This window comes from Crotalus tigris, unplaced genomic scaffold, assembly GCF_016545835.1.
Source record: "Crotalus tigris isolate CLP2741 ecotype Arizona unplaced genomic scaffold, ASM1654583v1 scf7180000018101.4720394464:4744507, whole genome shotgun sequence".
Lineage (NCBI taxonomy): Eukaryota > Metazoa > Chordata > Lepidosauria > Squamata > Viperidae > Crotalus > Crotalus tigris.
In genome coordinates, this window is record NW_024096823.1 from 17,501 (window position 1) to 37,906 (window position 20,406).

At 42.0% G+C, this 20,406-nt stretch overlaps 1 protein-coding gene across 2 annotated transcripts in view; it reads right to left on the bottom strand.

The window, feature by feature from the left end:
* Positions 1-3,825: 3,825 nt before the first annotated feature.
* Positions 3,826-20,406, bottom strand: part of MARCHF9 (membrane associated ring-CH-type finger 9) — a 48,986-nt gene continuing 32,405 nt past the window's right edge. The window contains exons 3-4 of one of the 2 annotated variants that reach the window (XM_039347731.1): positions 18,828-19,020; positions 3,826-4,869 (exon numbers count right to left, since the gene is read on the bottom strand). In XM_039347731.1, coding sequence (XP_039203665.1) covers positions 4,541-4,869; positions 18,828-19,020 — 522 coding nt within the window. In that variant the 3' untranslated portion in view covers positions 3,826-4,540. Of the gene's footprint in view, positions 4,870-6,977; positions 7,505-18,827; positions 19,021-20,406 lie in introns of those variants that run through there. The other variant, XM_039347732.1, reaches the window with a different exon arrangement.

Sequence of the window (20,406 nt, forward strand, 5' to 3'; positions counted from 1 at the left end):
GTCCCCGATTTTCAGCAACTGTGAACAAAAGCTGAGAAAAGGATTTGGTGGACACACAGGCTGTATTTTCCATCATCCTAATCAAGGCTAAACGTCACCTGGAAACCTGATTCCCCCACATTGACCTCACATATCTAGAAAGGAGACCCAGAGAATGTGCAATGTTAAAGTTGCCACAGTATGTAGGGCTTTGAAGAAGTTCTTCATTCTAAAATCCACATAATTTTCTGCACTGGGGGAGCACATGGATGCAAGATCTTGCCTGAAGACATAATTCATCTGAATGTTTTGAACTAGGCAAAATAATTGACAAGTTCAGGGAGTTATGCCCAACTTCTGGAAGCATCACCAATAGGTTGTTCTTACCTGTACATAAAAGGGGGTACCATTTCCCACTTATCTCTCAGAAACAGTGTTCTATGGCCTCTCCTTTCAAAATATTGAAAACCAGTGAAGCTCAAACCAGGTAGCTGGTATGTAGAGAAGAGAAATGCCAGGTTGGGTCTTTCTTTCCCTTCTACTCTGACTTTCCTCTCCTTCAAATACTATTTCAGCATTTCCAGGCTGTCAGATTGATTTCTAGTGAGAATATTGACCATTTGAGCGGAGTGAAAGCTCTGATCCACTTCCATTGCCTGCCTGTCTTCTCTCCACCCAATCCTCCTTGGCGCCATCATCTTTTCAGCCATGTGCACTGTGTAGAAGCCCTTTTGTCCAAGAACGATCCTTCTAAAGGAGAATATTTGTAGCTCAGAGTTGAAATGAAGGGTACTTGGTGCTCTCTGAGCTTGGTTGTTTCCTTGCAGACGTTTCACTACCCAAACTAGGTAACGTCATCAATGCTAGTTTGGGTAATGAAATGTCTGCAAGAAAACAACCAAGCTCAGAGAGCACCAAGAACCCCAAGGACGATACTTCTTCACAGAGTTCTTGTTTTCACTTCTTCGGCCCTTGCTACATCCTCTGTCATGACATTCATTGTGTAAGAACAGCAGCATCCAAACTGATCAGCTTCAAAGAAAGTTTTCCAATTATTGTAAATGAGGAGGAAGGGTGCCTCAGCTATCCCAGGAACCCTTTGACAGAGATATAACTCCAGCAGCAAGAAGACCCTGCCATGAAGTCATAGCTGTAATTTTGTCTCCCTCTTTCCAATTCCCTATCCTGAGATGCAGCATCCAGATAGTTGAGTTTGTTAGGGCAGAAAACTGAGTGTGAAATGCAGTGTGTGGGGGGAGAGGGAGGATAATAATTACGGTTTTGAACTAGAACTGAGGAAACCATGTTTCAGTCAATATCCAGTCTGTGGGAGGGAGAAAACTGGGAAAAGAAGGTGCTATTTAAGCTGCTGGAGGAAAAGTGGAGGTACTGCTACTCCTTCTTGGCTCTGGACTAGCAAGTGAGTGTTTTACTAGCAAAAAATGGATGAAGATCAAATTATGATGGGATAATCATAGCCAGCAGTGTATACTTTGTTGCAATTAATCAAGAATAGTGAAGAATAGGGACTTTGGATGGAGTAGAAAAACGAAGGTGGATTTGAGAAGACTCTTGGGAGTCTTCCACCATTTACCTTCCATGTTGCCATGATTGTAGCTGGTGGTCAAGTGGATGATGGTGCCTTCATTCCTGCATGACGCGGTAACAGAACATTGTGACCTGGCAATAGCAGAGCAATTTTCATCTCGGCATTTGGATTGGCACAGATTGGTTAGAAGGGTTTCCAGGACAGGCATTAATAGTAATCCCACTGGAGCCAGAGCCCAAGGGAACACTTTTTAAATCATTGTGCTATTTAAAATTAGTATTGCTATGTATCATAGTGTTGAATGTGAGGCTTGCTCTACATTTTTATAACGCATCCATTCTCTGGAAACTCCTGCCTGAGGCTATATAGACTCAGCTCTCCTACGAACAGACATTTGCATCTATTGCTGAACACATTTCCGGGATCATCTTGCAAAGATCAATTTTGTGCAAAAGTTGATTAATAAGGATAGAATGGCCAAGCATTAAGATAAATGGCTACCTATGCTGTAGCCCAGAGTGATCTTTGGACAAGATGGGCAGCATATAAATTTAATAAATAAATAAACCTCTATGTTGGCCCAATAGGAGCATCATTCAATTTAGATAATACATTAAAATCTTAGGAGGAAAAAAAAATGCTAGTGACAATATTAACCATTCATTTCCACTTTGTAGAGATTTGTATTGGTGGCAATGTTGTGACTGTCATTCCTTAATTTCTGGCTCACAATTTTGCTCCTTTCCCCTACTGTGGATTTCATCACTGTAAAATTTCCTTTTCTTCTAATTGACACTGCTATGCAGCTATTTATAAGGGATTGTATTAATTACTTGAACGGTATGTAATTAAGTAAAACTGAAAATTAAACATTCAAAGTAGTTGTTAATTTTGCCTGGCATACATTTGCCTGCCATAGCTGTTTAAATGATCGTTGAAATTGAGTTAATATATAATTTGGTCTCATTTCCCTTCCAATATTTTGTACATCACATATCTAGTTTTAGAAGATGAAAAGTGTAAGTACTCTATTATGAATTTGATAATATTGTTTTCAAGGACAATGTGTTTGGGGAGTGTGTCTTGGCAATCCAGATCCTGCCTTCTAGCCCACCAGGGCAATTACAGATCCTTGCTTTGAATATTCATATTAAGGTAACAAGTATTATCTCTATAACCAGAAGACCAGGAAAGTCGTGTTTAATAGTCAAACTAAAGATGTCTAGATGGGCAATTCAGGAGTGAATCCTACATTCACACAATAAACCATAAAACACAAACATCCTTTTGGGGAAGAATTTGGGGAAAAGAAACCTCAACTATGGAAATATGCTTGAAAGTCTCCAAAATGTCCTAATGTTTCCTTTTAAATTTAGAAAAAACACAACTGTAATATGTTCAGTTAAGACAAGAAGGATTAAATACCTGTGACAATGTCCCAATCCTCTGCTTATTCACCAGAGTAAATTGCCACTGAATTTAAAGTACAGTAACACTTATTCCCAAATCAAAAGCATAGGATTGCGCTACAGATGAGGTCAAGTTCTTAAATGCAAGAAACAATTGCCATAATTGTGGCATAAATGGGATATATAGAGCAATCCTATAAATGTCCATTCAGAAACAAACCTCATTTAGTTCAAAGTAGCTTAGTCCTAAGCAAGGCCAGTGGTGGCGAACCTATGGCACAGGTGCCAGAGGCAGCACTCAGAGCCCTCTCTGTGGGCACATGCGCCATCGCCCCAGTCCTAGGTGGGTTTTATAAAACCTTTTCACTTTAGGCCTCCACTGCCGTGTGCAAAAAAAAAAAAAAAAAGGTTCAATCAATCAGTCAATTTCAACTTCTCGTGGGAAAAAAAAAGATCTTGCAAAGTTGGAATTGATTGGTTGAACTTTTTAGTTCCCCCCCCCAGTCTGCCGTTACCACCACAGCCCACCCAATGGGGCACACCCAGCCAATGGGCCACACTCACCTGGCACCCGACGATGCATAAGTGGGTTTTGGGTTGCAGTTTGGGCACTCGGTCTCTAAAAGGTTCGCCATCACTGGCTTAAGCTCTTTCTTCTCAATACAGGCCCAAAGGCCGAACACAGTGAGGTTTCCACCCACCTTCTGCCTGACTCTCCCAAGTGTATATTTCCCCTTCTCCCCCATGATCTATCACACACATGTCCACCTCTCTGGAATAGAACTTTAAAAAGTGCACAATGCAAATGGAAGACACCTATTTGTATATAAACAATCCTTTATCCTTCCATAATTGGAGCGAAAGGAAAGGGAGGGAAGGGAGAACAGGAAAAACAGACTTTCATGCAGTAAATTAAAGATGAAATGTGCAGCAACCTTATTGCAAGATGCCATTTTGCTTTAAGAAACATGTTTATTGCACCATTTTTTTCAAATTTATTTTTTGGGAAGGGGATGGTCAAAGTTCAGAGCCTCTCTGGTTGGCATCTCCTGGTCAGAGAGAAAGAGAGCAACGGGATGAGGGTGGCAAGGCGTGGTTCTTCTGGCAGGATTTCCTTTGAAAGATGAGGTAAAAATGTTTCCAAATTTCTGGATGGGTTGGCGCCAAGACTTGTCCAGAAAGGGACCCAGCAAGGGGCCATTTTAAAATAAATAAAATAAATAAAAGCCCACCCAACTTCCAAAGAGTTTAATCATAACAAGAAAAGCCAGGGAGATGGCGTCAGGAGGGCTGGGGTGGGGTGGGGTGGGCTGTCTCCCTTTTCATCATAGGCCTGGATGGAAAGGAAAAGAATTCACATTGATGGGAGATCAGGAAGAGGAAACCACACTGAGGCGCTCCCCCCTTACAAGGAAGGCTTGGGTGGGGTCTGCAGCAATGCCACAGAGCTGGGTGCCTTCTTCCATCAGACAGTATTCAATGTGTGGCCAACCCCGTGAGGGCTCAGAAGGGAGCCTGTGTGCGGGAGCGGAGGGCATCGGTGTCTTCCTTCCATCAGATCTGCAGAGCCTCTCCTTCTTGACAAAAGCTCCCCAAGCGGTTATTATACGGTCGTCACCCTCATGACCACTTCACGGCTGGAACCGGAGCCCCCACGATGTTCATTAGGCCGCAGGTGGCTGAGAATGTGCAGAATTGTATAACCACAGTGATGGTTCAAAATAGTCCTAACTCGCTGGCCCCGCTGGGAGGTCCTCTCACTCCCTGAGGAGGGATTCGTCCGTGAATTCCGACCCCCTGGCTTTGTGCTCCCGCCAAGGGGGTCCCCCAGGTCCTTGGCTTTGTCGTAATTCAGCACCTTCCATTGCTGGTTCACTGCCTGCCAGCGCTTGAATATTCGATACACCGAGGAGCCTTCATGAGTGATCAGGCCTGTGGAAAGAGACAAGGGACAACAATTGTGATCCTTGCACAGACAAAGGGGGTGGCTTGAACCAATACGCTTAGATTATAGGACATTGCCCGATTTGCAAAAGTCTCAGCAGCCAGTAGAAAAATAGTCACAGGCTTAGAAAATAGATTCACCAAGGCCCATTTCATCTAACACAGGGGTAGGCAACCCAAAACACTCAAAGAACCACTTGGACCCGTTTCCCACCAAAAACAAAACACTGGGAGCCGTAAAACCCATATATCATAAAGGTAAAAAAGGATATATGCAGTGTTATCTTCATTTTAGATGTCAAAAGGGTCTCTCTCTCTCTTTCTGTCCTTGGTCTGCCAGTTCTCTTCCCCCCCCTCTCTCCCTCCCTCCCTCTCTCCCTCCCTCTCTCTCTCTCTCCGATCTTCTGCTCACCTGGCAAGCTGGCTTCAAGCTGTTTTCCAACAGGGGTAGGCAACCTCAGCTCTTTTATGGACTTCAACTCCCAGAATTCCTGAGTCAGCATAGCTGGGCCAGCTAGCTCTCTCCTGCCCTTCCTGCTTCCTGCAGAGACGCAGCAAAGGGAGGAGCCCTGCCCCCAAAGCTTTTCAGCTTGTCGGAGAACACCGTGAGTCCACTCTCTTTTACACACACACATACAAACACAAACAGAGAGAGAGAGAGAGAGAGAGAAGCAGGGAAGCGCAAGTGCCTCTCTCTCTCTCTCTCTCTCTCTCTCTCTCTCTCTCTCTCTCTCTCTCTCTCTCTCTCTCTCTCTGCAAATGGCAGAGGAGGCTGGGAGCCAAAGGGGAAGGCTCAAAGAGCCACATGCAGCTCCAGAGCCGCAGGTTGCTGATCTGTGATCTAACAGCTCAAAACGTTGGGCCAAGACCAGGAAGTGAGTGGCTTGGGCTACACTGTTACTTCTCAGGCCAGTCCATCCCACAGAATTATTGTAAGGATTAAATCAAGGATGTGTCGCCGCCTTTAGTCCTTGAGGGAAGGTGGGGTAGAAATGCAACCATCAATCAATCACCCATTTTGCATATTTGATCAGTTGCCATGCAGAACAAATCATTTCCCTCAAATATTTCAGCCCATCTTCTTAGTTCCCGCAGGCCACCCCTCACACCGTCTGGATTCACACACTGTATGAAGCTATGATTGGCTTAACTGTGGGGTGACGAATAAGCCAAAACTGGCTGGGTTCACAGTATTTGCTAAGCTGTCCTTTCTCCTTATTCCTTGGCTTTACTTCCAACTGAACGTGTAGCAAAGCGTGAGCATTTTATTTTTTTTACTGTTGCCATATCTCCATTTTCTGAACTTCAGACTAAGCTCTTCAGAGCAAGAAATTGCTCTATTCCTCCCCTCCCCTTCTGTATAGTGCTGGGCACATTCTGACACTACCTAATTAGATGAATGAATAAATGAAATAAAGCTCAGGGACAGCAGGCTGATGCGTTGAATTCACTTGGGCACCCCTTCTTTTTATTTCCACCTCCAACTTTACTGAAATTCATTACTCTGCCACAAAACACCCTTATCTTTCTGATCATTTATCTTCTGCTCCTCACTTGTATACATTCAATTTTCACAGAGGAACAAAGAGCTCTGTTTCAGGATATGAGAGATCTAAAGATTTTCATACATTTGGAAGCCAAGAAAAATGATACAGAAATTTTTTTTGGGGGGGGGGAATGAAGTATTTTTCTTCAGTGCTCTCTGTGGATTTAAAAATCTCCTTGTTACTTTTTGAACATACATTACATTATGCATAATTTGGTATGCTCTAAAATCCTAATCTTTGGCTCCTCTAGTTTAAAATGTAAGAATCCTTTAGTTTAAAAGTGTGTATAGTATTTAGCTTTAACCACAAAAGTTCTAATAAATAACCCTGACATAGGCTAGAAACAATAATAACAAAGAGGTCTGAGGAACTTTAAAGATCATAGGCTGGATTGGAAAGTTGAAAAATATTGCAGAAGGCAATTGCAAACTACTTCTGTAGTTTGCGTGAACTGTGTCAGTGTAAGTCACCAGATGTACTCAATTTTATTTTATTTTTAAAAAACTAATATATTTATGATCACATATATGCTTTTTTGGATTACAATCCACCTAATGAACTACAGGGAGCAGCCACAGGTCCATCAAGCAAAGGAGAGTTGAAGTAAGAGCATTAAAATCGTGATTATTCGCTTAATGACCATTTTGATTAATGATCAAGTTGCTGGTCCCAACCGTGGGCGCTAAACAAGAACTACCTGTGTATGGACAATGCACCAGCACCGGTGCTGCCAAGTGCTTCATTATTGTTTTTGCACAAAACTAACTTGGCTTCTCATCTAAAACTATATTATTGAGGCTACGATATGACTTGATGAATTCAGCTTTCCAAACATTCAGTACAGAAGTATATGTTTTCATTTCTTTCAGCCGCCTTGATCTTCTCTTTTGTTTTACAGAGACAGGAAGCAGAGTTCCTTCCAACATTAAGATCTGCTCTTCTGAGGAGGCAGGACTGCTGCTGGCTCCGCTCTGTCCCGCTGACCTCCACCACTGCGAATGCGCGTGCGCTCAAGAAAAAATGGTAGTGAATTCTTGGTTTTCTCTGGTGAAAGCAGCAGCACCAGCTGGAGCCTCCTGCAAGGATTAAATGTCCTTAGCATGAAATTTTAATGATTCTGGGTGAACAAAGTCTTCTGGTTGCATAGTCATAACTTGGGTAAACAAAGTTTTCTCCTAGATCAGGGGTAGGCAACCTTGGCTCTTTTATGACTCGAGGACTTCATCTCCCAGAATTCCTGAGTCAGCATGGCTCAGCTTGGAAACCTCTCCCTTTCTCCTCAGCATGGCTGGCTCAGGAATTCTGGGAGTTGAAGTCCACGAGTCATAAAAGAGCCAAGGTTGCCTACCCCTGTTCTAAATGTAACTTTGGGAGCAGAAAAACAGAGTGGACTATATATTTTATTCATCATTCTAAAGGAAAATATTCATGATTGGTATGAGAATTTTCCTCCCATTTTTTCCCCCCAAGAAACAAACTCAAACTAACCTTCTCCTCATTTGATTTGGTTTTTTGTTATTGTTTTTTTGGGGGGGTGGGGAAATCTCCATGTGTGTAGAACAAGATTTGAATCTTTTGCTCAAACACAAAAAGTGACTTGACCTTCAGCAATTTACTACAGGTAGTCCTTTCACTTACAATAATTCATTTAGTGACCATTCAAAGTTACAACAGACCTGAAAAATGTGACTTATGACAGTTTTTCATAAAGTTACAACTTTGGCAGCATCCTCATGATCGTGTGATCAAAATTTGGATGCTTGGCCAACTGGTTCCCATTTATGACGGCTGCAGTGTTCCAGGTTCATGTGATCACTTTTTGGAACCTTCTGACAAGCAAAGTCAATGGAGAAGCCAGATTCCTTTAACAACCAGGTTACTAACTTATCAACTGCAGTGATTCACTTAACAACTGTGGCAAGAAAGATTGTAAAATGGGGTAAAATTCACTTAACAACAGAAATTTTGGGCTTAATTGTGGTCATAAGTCAAGGACTACCTGTATTACCGTAAATGCCGGCGTATAAGGCGACTTCCGCGAGCGCTGAAATCGGCGCCAAAGACGGGGGTCGTCTTATACGCCGAGTCGTCTTATACGCCGGAAATACTGGTAGTTTCCGGCGTATAAGATGACATTCTAGGAATGAGGCCCGGCTATAAAGATGGGGGTCGTCTTATACGCCGGGTCGCCTTGTACGCCGGCATTTACGGTACTCAGACTTAGGGGGTTGAGTTTTCAGGACTGGGTATCAGAATAGAATTTTTAAAGCTGCACACACCCCTTAAGGAAGAAACTGTACATAAAAAACTCATGTGAATATTTTCTTCATACAGACAAATTACTGAGCACGTTTATATGCAAAAGAGACTACCAAAGATTTCCTTGGCTAAATTGAGATTATATTTTAATGCTGGTGATTTCAAAAATATCACTGAGCTTTTATCGTATCAGCATATGTTTATGTGGAATGGAAATTTAGTAGACTGTCATCGTTTGTGGATCTCATTGGAAACTTCTGATTTATTTCCATTAAGGGCTTGGCAATTACTTGGGTCAATATATAGTAAAAAGGACCTTTCAATTCTGGGACTGAAAAAAGCCGGAGACGTTTGGGCCCTCTTGGGTTGTAGACTGGATTGCTGACATTGAAGCTCATGAATGTTTAATTTTATGGAAGAGGTCATTGACTTGTATCATATTTTCATTTGAGTTGGCATCTTTTTGGAACAATATTTTAATGGACATTAAGTCAATTTATGGGGAAATCATTTCATGTTAAAGATGCTAATGTTACATTGGATTATGTTTCAAAAATGTGGAATTTGACTGTGTTTGAGCAGCTTTGGCTACATTGGGCATGCAGAATTGTTAAGACAATTATTTTGAGAAACTGGAAAAATATTATTTTATTATTATTATTATTCCAGACATTAAGTGCAATTATCCAGATAATTAAAAATGTGACAATATCTTTCTCTTTGACATACCGTAAATGCCGGCGTACAAGGCGACCCGGCATATAAGACGACCCCCGTCTTTATAGCCGGGCCGCATTCCTAGAACGTCATCTTATATGCCAGAAACTACCAGTATTTCCGGCGTATAAGACGACTCGGCATATAAGACGACCCCCGTCTTTGGCGCCGATTTCAGCGCTCGCGGAAGTCGCCTTATACGCCGGCATTTATGGTAGATATCCTGGTATTTATAATAATAGAGTCTTATTCTCTTTTAAGTTTGAAAACTAATACAGGTAGTCCTCACTTACCATGGTGCATTTACTGTAGTGATTGTTTGAAGTTAGAACAGAACTGAAAAAAAGTGACTTATGACCATTTTTCACACTTATGACTGTTGCAGCGTCCCCATGGTCAGGTGATCAAAAATTGGACGCTTGGCAACTGAGTTGTATTTATAACTGTTACAGTGTCCCAGGGCCATGTGATCACCTTTTGCAACCTTCTGACAAGCCAAGACAATGGGGAAGCCAGATTCACACAACTGTGTTACTATCTTAACAACTGCAGTGAGTCACTTAACAACTGTGGCAAGAAAGGTCACAAAATGGGGGTAAAACTCACTTAACCAATGTCTCAATTAGCAACAGAAACTTTAGGGTCAATTGTGGTTGTAAGTTGAGGGCCACCTATATATTTTTTAATATTGAGGAATAGGTGATTTACTTAGAATGGTTTATAATTTTTCCTTTTCTCTTTGTTTATTTATCACTAGTTTAAAAGTATTCCTTTTAGTTTTGCCCATTGTTTTTATTATTTTGTGTTTAGGGGTGCACTTTTTAGTCTATTGCTTAAAAATATATAACAAAGGGTTATGACTGGAGCAGCATATAGTGGCTACAAAATATGTAAATAAATAAATTGTGTTTTAAAAAATTCTCGTAAGCCATATGTAGATCTTAATTAGAATAAGAAAAAATTGAACATAAAATGTTACCCAAGTATCTGCCATAAAGACTGGCATCACACATCCTTCTATTTCTTACTAGTCCTAACGATGGTGAAGAGTTAACTATTCTGTTACAAAATCTTTGGAAAAATCTTTGGAAAACTGCCACCAAACCTTAGATTGGGATGGGGGAAAGATGGCCCTTTTGTGATTTGTGGATTTCAACTCCCAGAATTCCTCCCATAAAAAGGCTACTGTTCCCCATCCCTGCCTTAGATGAGCTCACCCTATCTATGGTTATTAGCACAAATTATGGAAAATATAATGAACATTTACAGTTTTCAGTTAGAAATATTTATTTTACATGCTTAGGGAATTGATTTTCCAAGTTGAAATATTGATGGGAAATGTACATTCGTTGAACTTTTTGTCATAAAAGACAATATAAAGACTTTGTTTCTGGATACAGTGTTTAGGAATGTCTATGGAGATTCTCAGTCATCCAGGTCATGACTTTTGTCCCAAAAGTGTTTTTTCAAGAGGCAACTGGACTTTCTTGTTTTTCTTTGAGGAAAAGAAAGAAAAGAAAAACAAGAAAGTCCAGTTGCCTTTTTAAAAAAAGTACCTTTGGGACAGTGTGTTTAGGAATAAACAAAATCAACTCTCTTTATATAAATAAATGGAACGATCAGAATGTGTAATCAGAACTTTTCCAAGAACCATTCACTAGATGAGATGTTACAGTAGGGTTTATATATATTTCAACAAGCGAAATTGGTTTATGATTGTTCTGATTACAGGCACCTGTATTTTTCTATATTTTTTTAAAATGAATCTTGTGAAAGAAATACAAGTCTTCCTCTTGGTCTGTTCACATGTTCAAACTTCTAGTACACTAATCAAATATAAATCTGTACCAAAGAGGCAATCCTTTGAGCGCCCAGCTGCCATCTCCCAAGGTGGGGCATTACCATGTAATACAGGTTCAGTCAAATCAAGGGGGAACAGAAAAAGTCATTCATTCATTTCTCAGTGACGGCGCATGGCTCCTGCCCACAAGGATCTGCCTGTTATCCTGCCCATCTCAACAGAGCTCATCCATCAATGCCACAGACCTGGCTCGGTCTCTTTACTGAATGTCAACAGCTTCCAATTTAAAACAGGTTTCTTTCCAATCGAGGGTTTATAAGAGCTAAAGGAAAAATATCCAGTCATCTGATGAGAAACCCACCAGCAACTTTCAGCACAGAGTGCGCCGAGGACAAATTACTAAGACTGAATATGCTTCAAAAATGATTCAGGGGAAAAAAAAGGAAGCACCCTTTTTGTCATTCATTAAAGCACTAGGGTCAGCTTTTTTTTCAATTGGTAGGCGGGCCTAAATAAAAAGATACGACTCTTTTAAGGAACCTACTTCTTAAAAATTAATACAATTCTTAAAGCAGCCAATTAATGCAATTAAATTCATATTTGTAATCAACAGTACATACTTTTAGAAGCCACTGTTTTTTTTTATGGAAATATCTCAAGGTATTCTTTCCATAAAAATCTCTTAAAAGTATGTATTTCAACTATTATTTAATTAAATAATAATTTAAATAATTAAAGGATTTGGGCTGAATTGCTGACAATGCCAGTTGGCAACGATAAAGAAGGTCCTTGATTTAACAAATCTTGGTTTAGAACAGCGATTCTCAATCTTCGTGTGACGGCGACCCCGTCACACGGACGCGCTGCGCATGCACGGCACGACGCGCATGTGCGGCGGCGCCACCATGTGCGCCGCGCATGCGTGGCAGCGGCCCCATGTGCAGCGCGCATGTGTGGCGGCGGCCCCGTGTGCGGCGCGCATGTGCGGCGCCACCCCCATGCGTGGCCTGCGTGCGCGGCCCCATGTGCGGCCCGCGTGCGTGGCAGCGCCCCCATGCACGGTGCGCATGCGCGGCGGCGCCCCTGGGGGGGGAAATGGCGGATCGCGTTGTTTCGTGACCCCCGTAAAATGGTCGATCGACCCCAAATGGGGTCGCGACCCATAGGTTGAGAACCGCTGGTTTAGAAGATTTTGGATGGAAAACACCAAATTTTATATCTATACTTTCTTCCATTTACACATGCTTAAAAACACATATACGAATTACAAAAAAATATCTTTGTCTAAGTTCTCATTTGGATGTAATGGGCATTTTGGTTTAATGGATACCGTAAATGCCGGCGTATAAGACGACTTCCGCGAGCACTGAAATTGGCGCCAAAGACGGGGGTCGTCTTATACGCCGAGTCGTCTTATACGCCGGAAATACTGGTAGTTTCCGGCGTATAAGACGACGTTCTAGGAATGCGGCCCGGCTATAAAGACGGGGGTCGTCTTATACGCCGGGTCGCCTTGTACGCCGGCATTTACGGTACTTCTTTCAGCCTGTTAGGTTATTGAATTGAGGTTTACTGTAATGCTATAGTAATAATAACAACATGGCAAGACTCATCAAGACATTTTTGAAAAAATCCTGATGAGCAGTTATTCCACTCCATCTATGGAATAAAAATACTCTTGCTCTCTACAGAGACAGCAAAAAAGGTACAGGTACTTCAGGCATCGAAATGTGAAACGCTTTTCCACCCAGAACCAATCTTCCAATCATTTGTGTCTCCAACCTCCTACTATTTATTTTCTGCAACTCAACTGCGTGCTAGGGAAGGATGAAGAAATTAAACAAGGGTCCAGCATTTCCCTGTCCTCCAAAACTGGCAATATTTTCTCTATTCTTTTAAACTCGGATCATTTGATGCCATCGTGCTTAGTAAGGGTAAAGAAGTATTTATCACACATTCCTTTGAAAGTAAATCTGGTAGTTTTGCACAAACAAAAAAACCCATTACAGAAGGATTGAAATAACAACAACAACAACAACAACATGACTGGATAATCAAGTGCCTAGAAATAACAGGAGTCAGTAGAAACATCAGAAAATTTGTGCAAAGATCGATGGCACAATGGAAGACACAGTTGCAGATCAATGGTGAGAGGCTGGGAGAGGTTAATATCAAGAGAGGAATATTTCAAGGAGATTCATTATCACCATTACTATTTGTTATTGCACTGTTTCCTCTGTCAACAATACTGAATAACTCAGGACATGGCTATCAAACATCAAAAACATCTACCAAGACTATCCCATCTCCTTTACATGGATGATCTGAAGCTGTATGGAAAAACATCATCTGAAATAGAATGCTGCTCAACACTGTCCGTATATATAGCCAAGATATTGTTATGGAGTTTGGCTTGGACAAATGTGCCACACTTACTATCAAACAAGGAAAAGTAGTGAAAACTGAAGGAATCAAGATGTCCCACGAAAATAATATTAAGAGTCTGGATGAGGAAGATTACTACAAATACTTGGCTATCCTTCAAGCTGACAACATCAAGCACACGGAAGTCAAGAAAAAGATTAGAGGTGAATACATCAAGAGAGTAAAGAAGATCTTAAAGTCCAAACTCAATGGAGGAAATACCATAAAGGCAATCAACACCTGGGCAATTCCAGTCATTAGGTACACAGCTGGAATAGTGGACTGGACTCAAGCAGAACTAAAAGCAATGGATAGGAAGACCAGAAAAATAATGACAATGAATCATGCCCTTCATCCACGCAGTGACATTGACAGACTTTATCTACCAAGGCAAATAGGTGGGCGTGGAATGCTACAAGTACATCAGATGGTTGAAGAAGAAAAAATGGATTTGGAAGAATATCTGAAGAACAATGATGAAGATGCACTGAAATTATTATATCAGGAAGGCTTACTGACTACTGGAGAGACCAAACTGGCCTACAAGAAAGACCAAATGAAGAACAGAATAGAGGCATGGGAAGACAAAGCACTACATGGCCAATACATAAAAAAAATAGCTGGGAAAGCAGATAATAACAAGACCTGGCAATGGCTAAGAGCAGGAAAATTGAAGAAAGAGACCGAGGGACTAATTCTGGCTGCACAAGACCAAGCCTTAAGGACAAATGCATATAAAGTCAAAATTGAGAAGACAGCAACAGACAGTAAGTGCCGCCTATGCAAAGAAGCTGAAGAAACAGTGGACCACCTGGTAAGCTGTTGCAAGAAGATTGCACAGACTGATTACAAGCAGCGGCATGACAAAGTAGCAACAATGGTGCATTGGAAGATCTGCAAAAAATATCATTTGCCTGTAAGCAAAAACTGGTGGGATCATAAAATAGAGAAAGTCATAGAAAATGATAAAATTAAACTGCTCTGGGACTTCAGAATTCAAACAGACAAGCACCTGCAACATAACACCCCAGACTTAACAATTGTCGATAAGAAAGACAAAAAAGTCTGGATAGTGGACGTGGCAGTGCCTGGAGATAGCAGAATAGAAGAGAAAGAACTGGAGAAGATAACAAAATACAAAGACCTACAAATAGAAATAGAAAGACTGTGGCAAAAGCAAGCAAGGGTAGTACCAATAGTAATAGGCTCCTTGGGTGCAATCCCAAAACAACTGGAGCACCACTTGAACACCATTGGCATTGACAAATTCGCTATTAGTCAATTGCAAAAGGCGGCCTTACTAGGAACTGCTTCCATCCTGCGACGATATCTGTAATACCATCAAACATCCACATCTGCCTATCCCAGGTCCTGGGTAAGGACTCGATAAGTAGACAAAATGCCAAATCCAGTCTGAACATCCAGCTGACTGTGCGATGATGCATTATTATTATTATTATTTAAGATTTAGTCTCCAATTCAATTCATAGTCTGGGACTGGTAAAAACTTAACAATTCAAATCCTATCCAAGGACCTAAGAGCTGTTAAGGTAACGTCTGAGTATATAGGCAGTTCCAAGTAAGGTGGTTTGTTGCAAAGCCAGAATATTCAGGTCTGATAAGTTCGAAATTTCCATTCATCTAGGTAGCCCTTTGGGTATTGCTCCAAGGGCTCCTACTGTATTATTATTGGTATACCCATTGACTTCTTCCTCCACAATCGCTCAACTTCAATTTGCAGATCACGGTATTTCGTTATTTTTTCTAGTTGTTTCGCTTCAATTTGTGCATCGCCTGGTATTGCAATATCAATGAACCAGATTATTATTATTGTTGTTGTTGTTGTTGCCCATGTGGTCTTGAAATATTCAAGCCGCTTCCCTCCACCATAATGCTATTCATTTTGCCTGCTTGAAAGTACCGGAGTGGGAATTATGCCCTTTCAATCTGCTAGGGCAGTGGTGGCGAACCTATGGCACGCGTGCCAGAGGTGGCACTCAGAACCCTCTCTATGGGCACATGCGCTGTTGCCCCAGCCCCGCCTCCCCCCACAACCCCCTCACCAGCAGCCTGCCCAGAGAGGCTCCCCCAAGCGTGACCCACACGGAGCAGTGCAGCCAAGCACATGGCAGCTGGGCAGCAGGGGCAAGACTCCGCCCTCGCGCCCCATGACATGCAGATGATGCTGCAGGGTGTGGGCGGAGGGCGTGGCCGCCATGGCGCTGTAAGGCTGCCTGGGCAATCTGTGGTGAGTGGCCCTGCGGGTGAGCGGAGTGCGGGGTGGAACGGGGGGCAGAATGGGGCGGGGGTGGGCCAGTTTTGGGGCATTCGTTCTCTAAGAGGTTCGCCATCACTGTGCTAGGGATTACAAGGGAGGGGATTGGCTCACTTATGTCTGTCATTATGGAGTATTTGGCACGTAAGGGTAAAGCAGAAGTGAGGGGGAAGAAGGAACCAGAAGGTTGTCCCATGGATGAGAGTGGGTAGCAGAGAAAGGCGGGGTTGATTTGTAAACTAAACAATGATGACATGCCAGCCTAGATGACAGACGGTTTCTCCTTTCTCTAGCAATGAGCGGTGTGTTCAGCTCCAAAGGCCTCAACAGAAATATTTTGCAAATTCTAGGGCTATGACTAAGCTGCACGATGTAGCGTCATGCAGTTAATATTAGGAAAGAGCATGCGTCACAAGAAGAAATGCTTATGACCACTTACAAGCACAGTTTCCCTCTGATACCCTTTAAAAGATCTTTTGGCTATCGCTTACTCTAAAAATAATATATGCCACCATTTTAAGAGTCCTCTGGGTCCTTTAAAGTAGCAACATCTTTTTTTCTTTCTTTTTTTTTTTCAGCCCCCACGCTTCACCCTGAACAATGCTGGGCTCCTTTAATTACTGTTAGATGTCTTCCTTAAATATTCCTATAAAACAGAGTGGTTCTCAACCTGTGGGTCGGGACTCCATTTGGGGTCGAACGACCATTTCATGGGGATCGTCAAACAACGCAGTCCGCCATTTTTTTCCCCTTTTCCTTAGCTGTGCTACTCCCTTTTATTCTATTGGCTTTTGAAAGCCAATAGAATAGACTCTCTTGAATAGAGTCTAATTCTATTGGCTTTCAAAAGCCAATAGGAATTGTCCAGGCTGTCTCTGCCCTGCTGAGCCCACCAAAAGTCCCATTCTGCAAACGGTGCTGCACCAGTTGTGTAGTCCTTGACTTACGACCGGTTGAGTAGTCCTCGACTTACGACCGGTTGGGGGTCGCAGCATTAAAAAGGTTGAGAACCACTGCTGTAAAAGATAAAGTCTCCAACTCAAGCTGAACTCTGCTGAATTCGCAGATATATCCATGTAGTTTCTTTGACAACAATATTTGACTGTTGTCTTTTTAAAGGACTTTTGTTTTTAATTTTACAGCTTAGCCTATAATTCAGAGGTTTCCTGGTAGTCTTCCAGCCAGGCGCTAGCCAAGTTCAAGCCTACTTGCTTTTTTGAGCTCTGCTAAGATTATGGGAGTCCTTGGCGCTCTCTAAGCTTGACTGTTTTCTTGCAGATGTTTCATTACCAAAGAATGATATTACCTGCTTCGGTAATGAAACAAAGTAGAGAACAACCGAACTCAGAAAGGACCAAGGACCCCACATTTAAAGCCTGAGCTATCAATATTCTCTTCTTTTGGTATCTGCTAAGATTGTCTAGGTGCTGACACCCAGCTGGGGTAATTTTTCTACATTTTTAAAAATTGAATTTCTCCTAAGCACCTAAGTTCCTTCAGCTTTCTCTGAAAGTCGGGAATGTATTTTTCAAACTAAATGGCACTCCTTATTCTAAGCAAAGCTGATCTTGATCCTAGAAAGAGCAAAAGCAGCCTCAGAATTAATATGTAAGTCCTAAAATAAAAGGCAGCGGCTTTGGACACAGTGTGAAAGCTTAGCAATTTAAATCCCTTATTTCAGTGTGCAAATGTTCACACACAAAACAATCACCAACTATATCCTGTCTTCACATGTTGGAGACTGGTGCTGTCTAGTGAATTTGAATTTTAGAATGGACTTTAGGTGCTGTGTAAATTCTATATGAAAAACAGCTAAATTCTACATTTTACAGTATCTAAATTATGAAAATAATGCCTATTAGTGTGTTCGGCATATTTCAAGAAGGGGGAAAGGACCGTGGAACTAACCAATGAAAATCAGTTCATTGGTTCAATCTCTGTCTCTTCTAGAATTATTCAGATATAATTATCTATATATCAAGAGCTTGTGTTTGAGATATAGCGATATATGTGTATGTTCTGGAGATGAATTAGAGATTTTAGCCATCTGTATGAGAAACAGGACCAGCTATATTGGCATTATGTGCAGGGAGAACAGAAAATACCACCAGTTGAAAAGCCCTGATACCACCAAAGTGATTTTCAAGATGTTGAGTTCAGAGTGTAGTATGTTTGCATTAACTATATAAACATGCAAAGGACTCTAAGTGTTAAAAAACAAAAGAAAATGAAAACGAAAACATAATAAGGTATGGCAGCAAATTGTTGCAAACTCAAACTCAAGTAGGCCGCAATAAAAACATGTCTGTCACTGCCTGTCCTAGTTTCATCCAGCATGTCTCTATACCCTTAAGACCAGTGGTTCTCAACCTTTTTAATGCCGCGACCCCCAACCGGTCGTAAGTCGAGGACTACTCAACTGGTCGTAAGTCGAGGACTACTCAACTAGCGCAGCACCATTTGTAGAATGGGACTTTTGGCGGGCTCAGCAGGGCAGAGACAGCCTGGACAATTCCTATTGACTTTTGAAAGCCAATAAAAGTAGACTGTATTCAAGAGAGTCTATTCTGTTGGCTTTCAAAAGCCAATAGAATAAAAGGGAGTAGCACAGCTAAGGAAAAGGGGGGGGGGGAAATGGTGGACTGCGTTGTTTGGTGACCCCCGTGAAATGGTCGTTCGACCCCAAATGGGGTCCCGACCCACAGGTTGAGAACCACTGCTTAAGACTCTTCCTAGAAGACACTCCAGGAAACCTGGATTTCTCCAATGACCACAATACAAATCTGCTGAAATCTGTCCTGGTACTTCTTTGCTTTGATTTTTCATAGGACAATTAGAGAAACATGAGAAATTGTCTCTATCTGCCTGAGGCATCCTCAGTTTTCAAGCAAGAGGAGCAGGCGTGGGAAAAGGAAGTTCTCACCTATGCAGACGATATCCATAAAACCGTACATCCCATAGCAGATCTGGAAGAGCAGGTCCTGCCGTTGCCACTTGGCCGAGGGGCTGAGTGACGACCAAATCAGCCAGGAGATGCTGGCAATGAGGAAGAGGGAACCCAGGATGATGGCTGCAATTTGCACTTTTTCAATCACCGTCAGGGAAATTGCCTGCCACTGTAAGGAGAAAACAAGCCAAAAGAGTTGATCCTGACTAATTACTCTTGTGGATCTGATGGGCATCCCTACCCAATAGGGCTGAGAGACCCAAATCTGAAGATCATCCCAGAAGCGATACAAATCACCTTTGGGATTATCAGAGTAAGTCTAATGTTACTTTCCCTCCCATCCTAGTTGCAAGTTCTCTTCCGGTTTCTTCTCTTTGTAGTAAGGTGGGAGAGGCAGTGGCCCACCAGAGATTGCTGAAGCATCCCAGCATCCATCACTGGGATTACAAAGACTTTCCTCCACATCTTGAGAGCCACCAGTTCTTTACCCTTCCCTGTCCTACTCAATCCCCTGTCAAGTTAAAAAGCATCAAGTCTAATATTGGAGGGTGGCTTCTTTTCATAAAAAGGGAGAGAAGGCACGTGACAAGGAAGTCACACAAGTTTCACTCTTATCCATCCCAAAGAGTGTGTCTGGATCATCTGGTTATTTGGGAGGTTGTGTCTTTTGTCACTGTGGGTATGACACAATTAGATTTAAGTGTTATGGATCTGGGTTTGCACATATTGTTGTTTAGTTTTTCATGCTCTGTTAGTTGTTCAGAGTCACGGTGGTGAGTTGGACAGCCACGCGAAATACCTAAATAAATCAACACATCATATTTGCTAGATTAAGTTGTTCCTTGGTCTCCTTTAGTCCACTTCCAGCGCTAGAACCCACTGCTGAAACTCCTGAATTCTTAGCATATATTTTTTTTTAAAAAAAAACTTTTACAGTTCCTTCCATGAGAAAGGAGCAGGTTAGAAAGAGAGGAAGCAGTTTCTCTCTGAACAGCTTGTGCCTGGAGTTAAGGACAAAGATTGACGTTGCCAAGCACACTGTCCGCCTGTGCACGACTCAGGACCAATTCGTTTCTTTTGTCACTGGCAGAGTCACTACAACGCGACTTTTTTTTTGCCTGTCACTTGGTCCAATTTTCCTTCTCCATTCACCAGATGACAGGCTATGCAGAGAGAGAGAAAACCGAACAGCCAAAAAGGAAGGAGACCGTTATGCTACATTGTGACAAAAGAAAGAGAGAGAGAGAGAGAGAGAGAGAGAGAGAAAGAAAAAAGGAAGGAAGGAGAGAGAGAGAGAGAGAGAGAGAGAGGAAGGAAGGAAGGAAGGAAGGAAGGAAGGAAGGAAGGAAGGAAGGAAGGAAGGAAGGAAGGAAGGAAGGAAAGAAAAAAGAAAGTAAGAAAGAGAGAGAAAGAAAGGAGGGAGGAAGGGAGGAAAGAAAGAAAGAAAAAAGAAAGAAAGAGAAAGAAGGGAAGAAAGGAAGGAAGGAAGGAAGGAAGGAAGGAAGGAAGGAAGGAAGGAAGGAAGGAAGGAAGGCTATGTACGAGACTTTTCCAG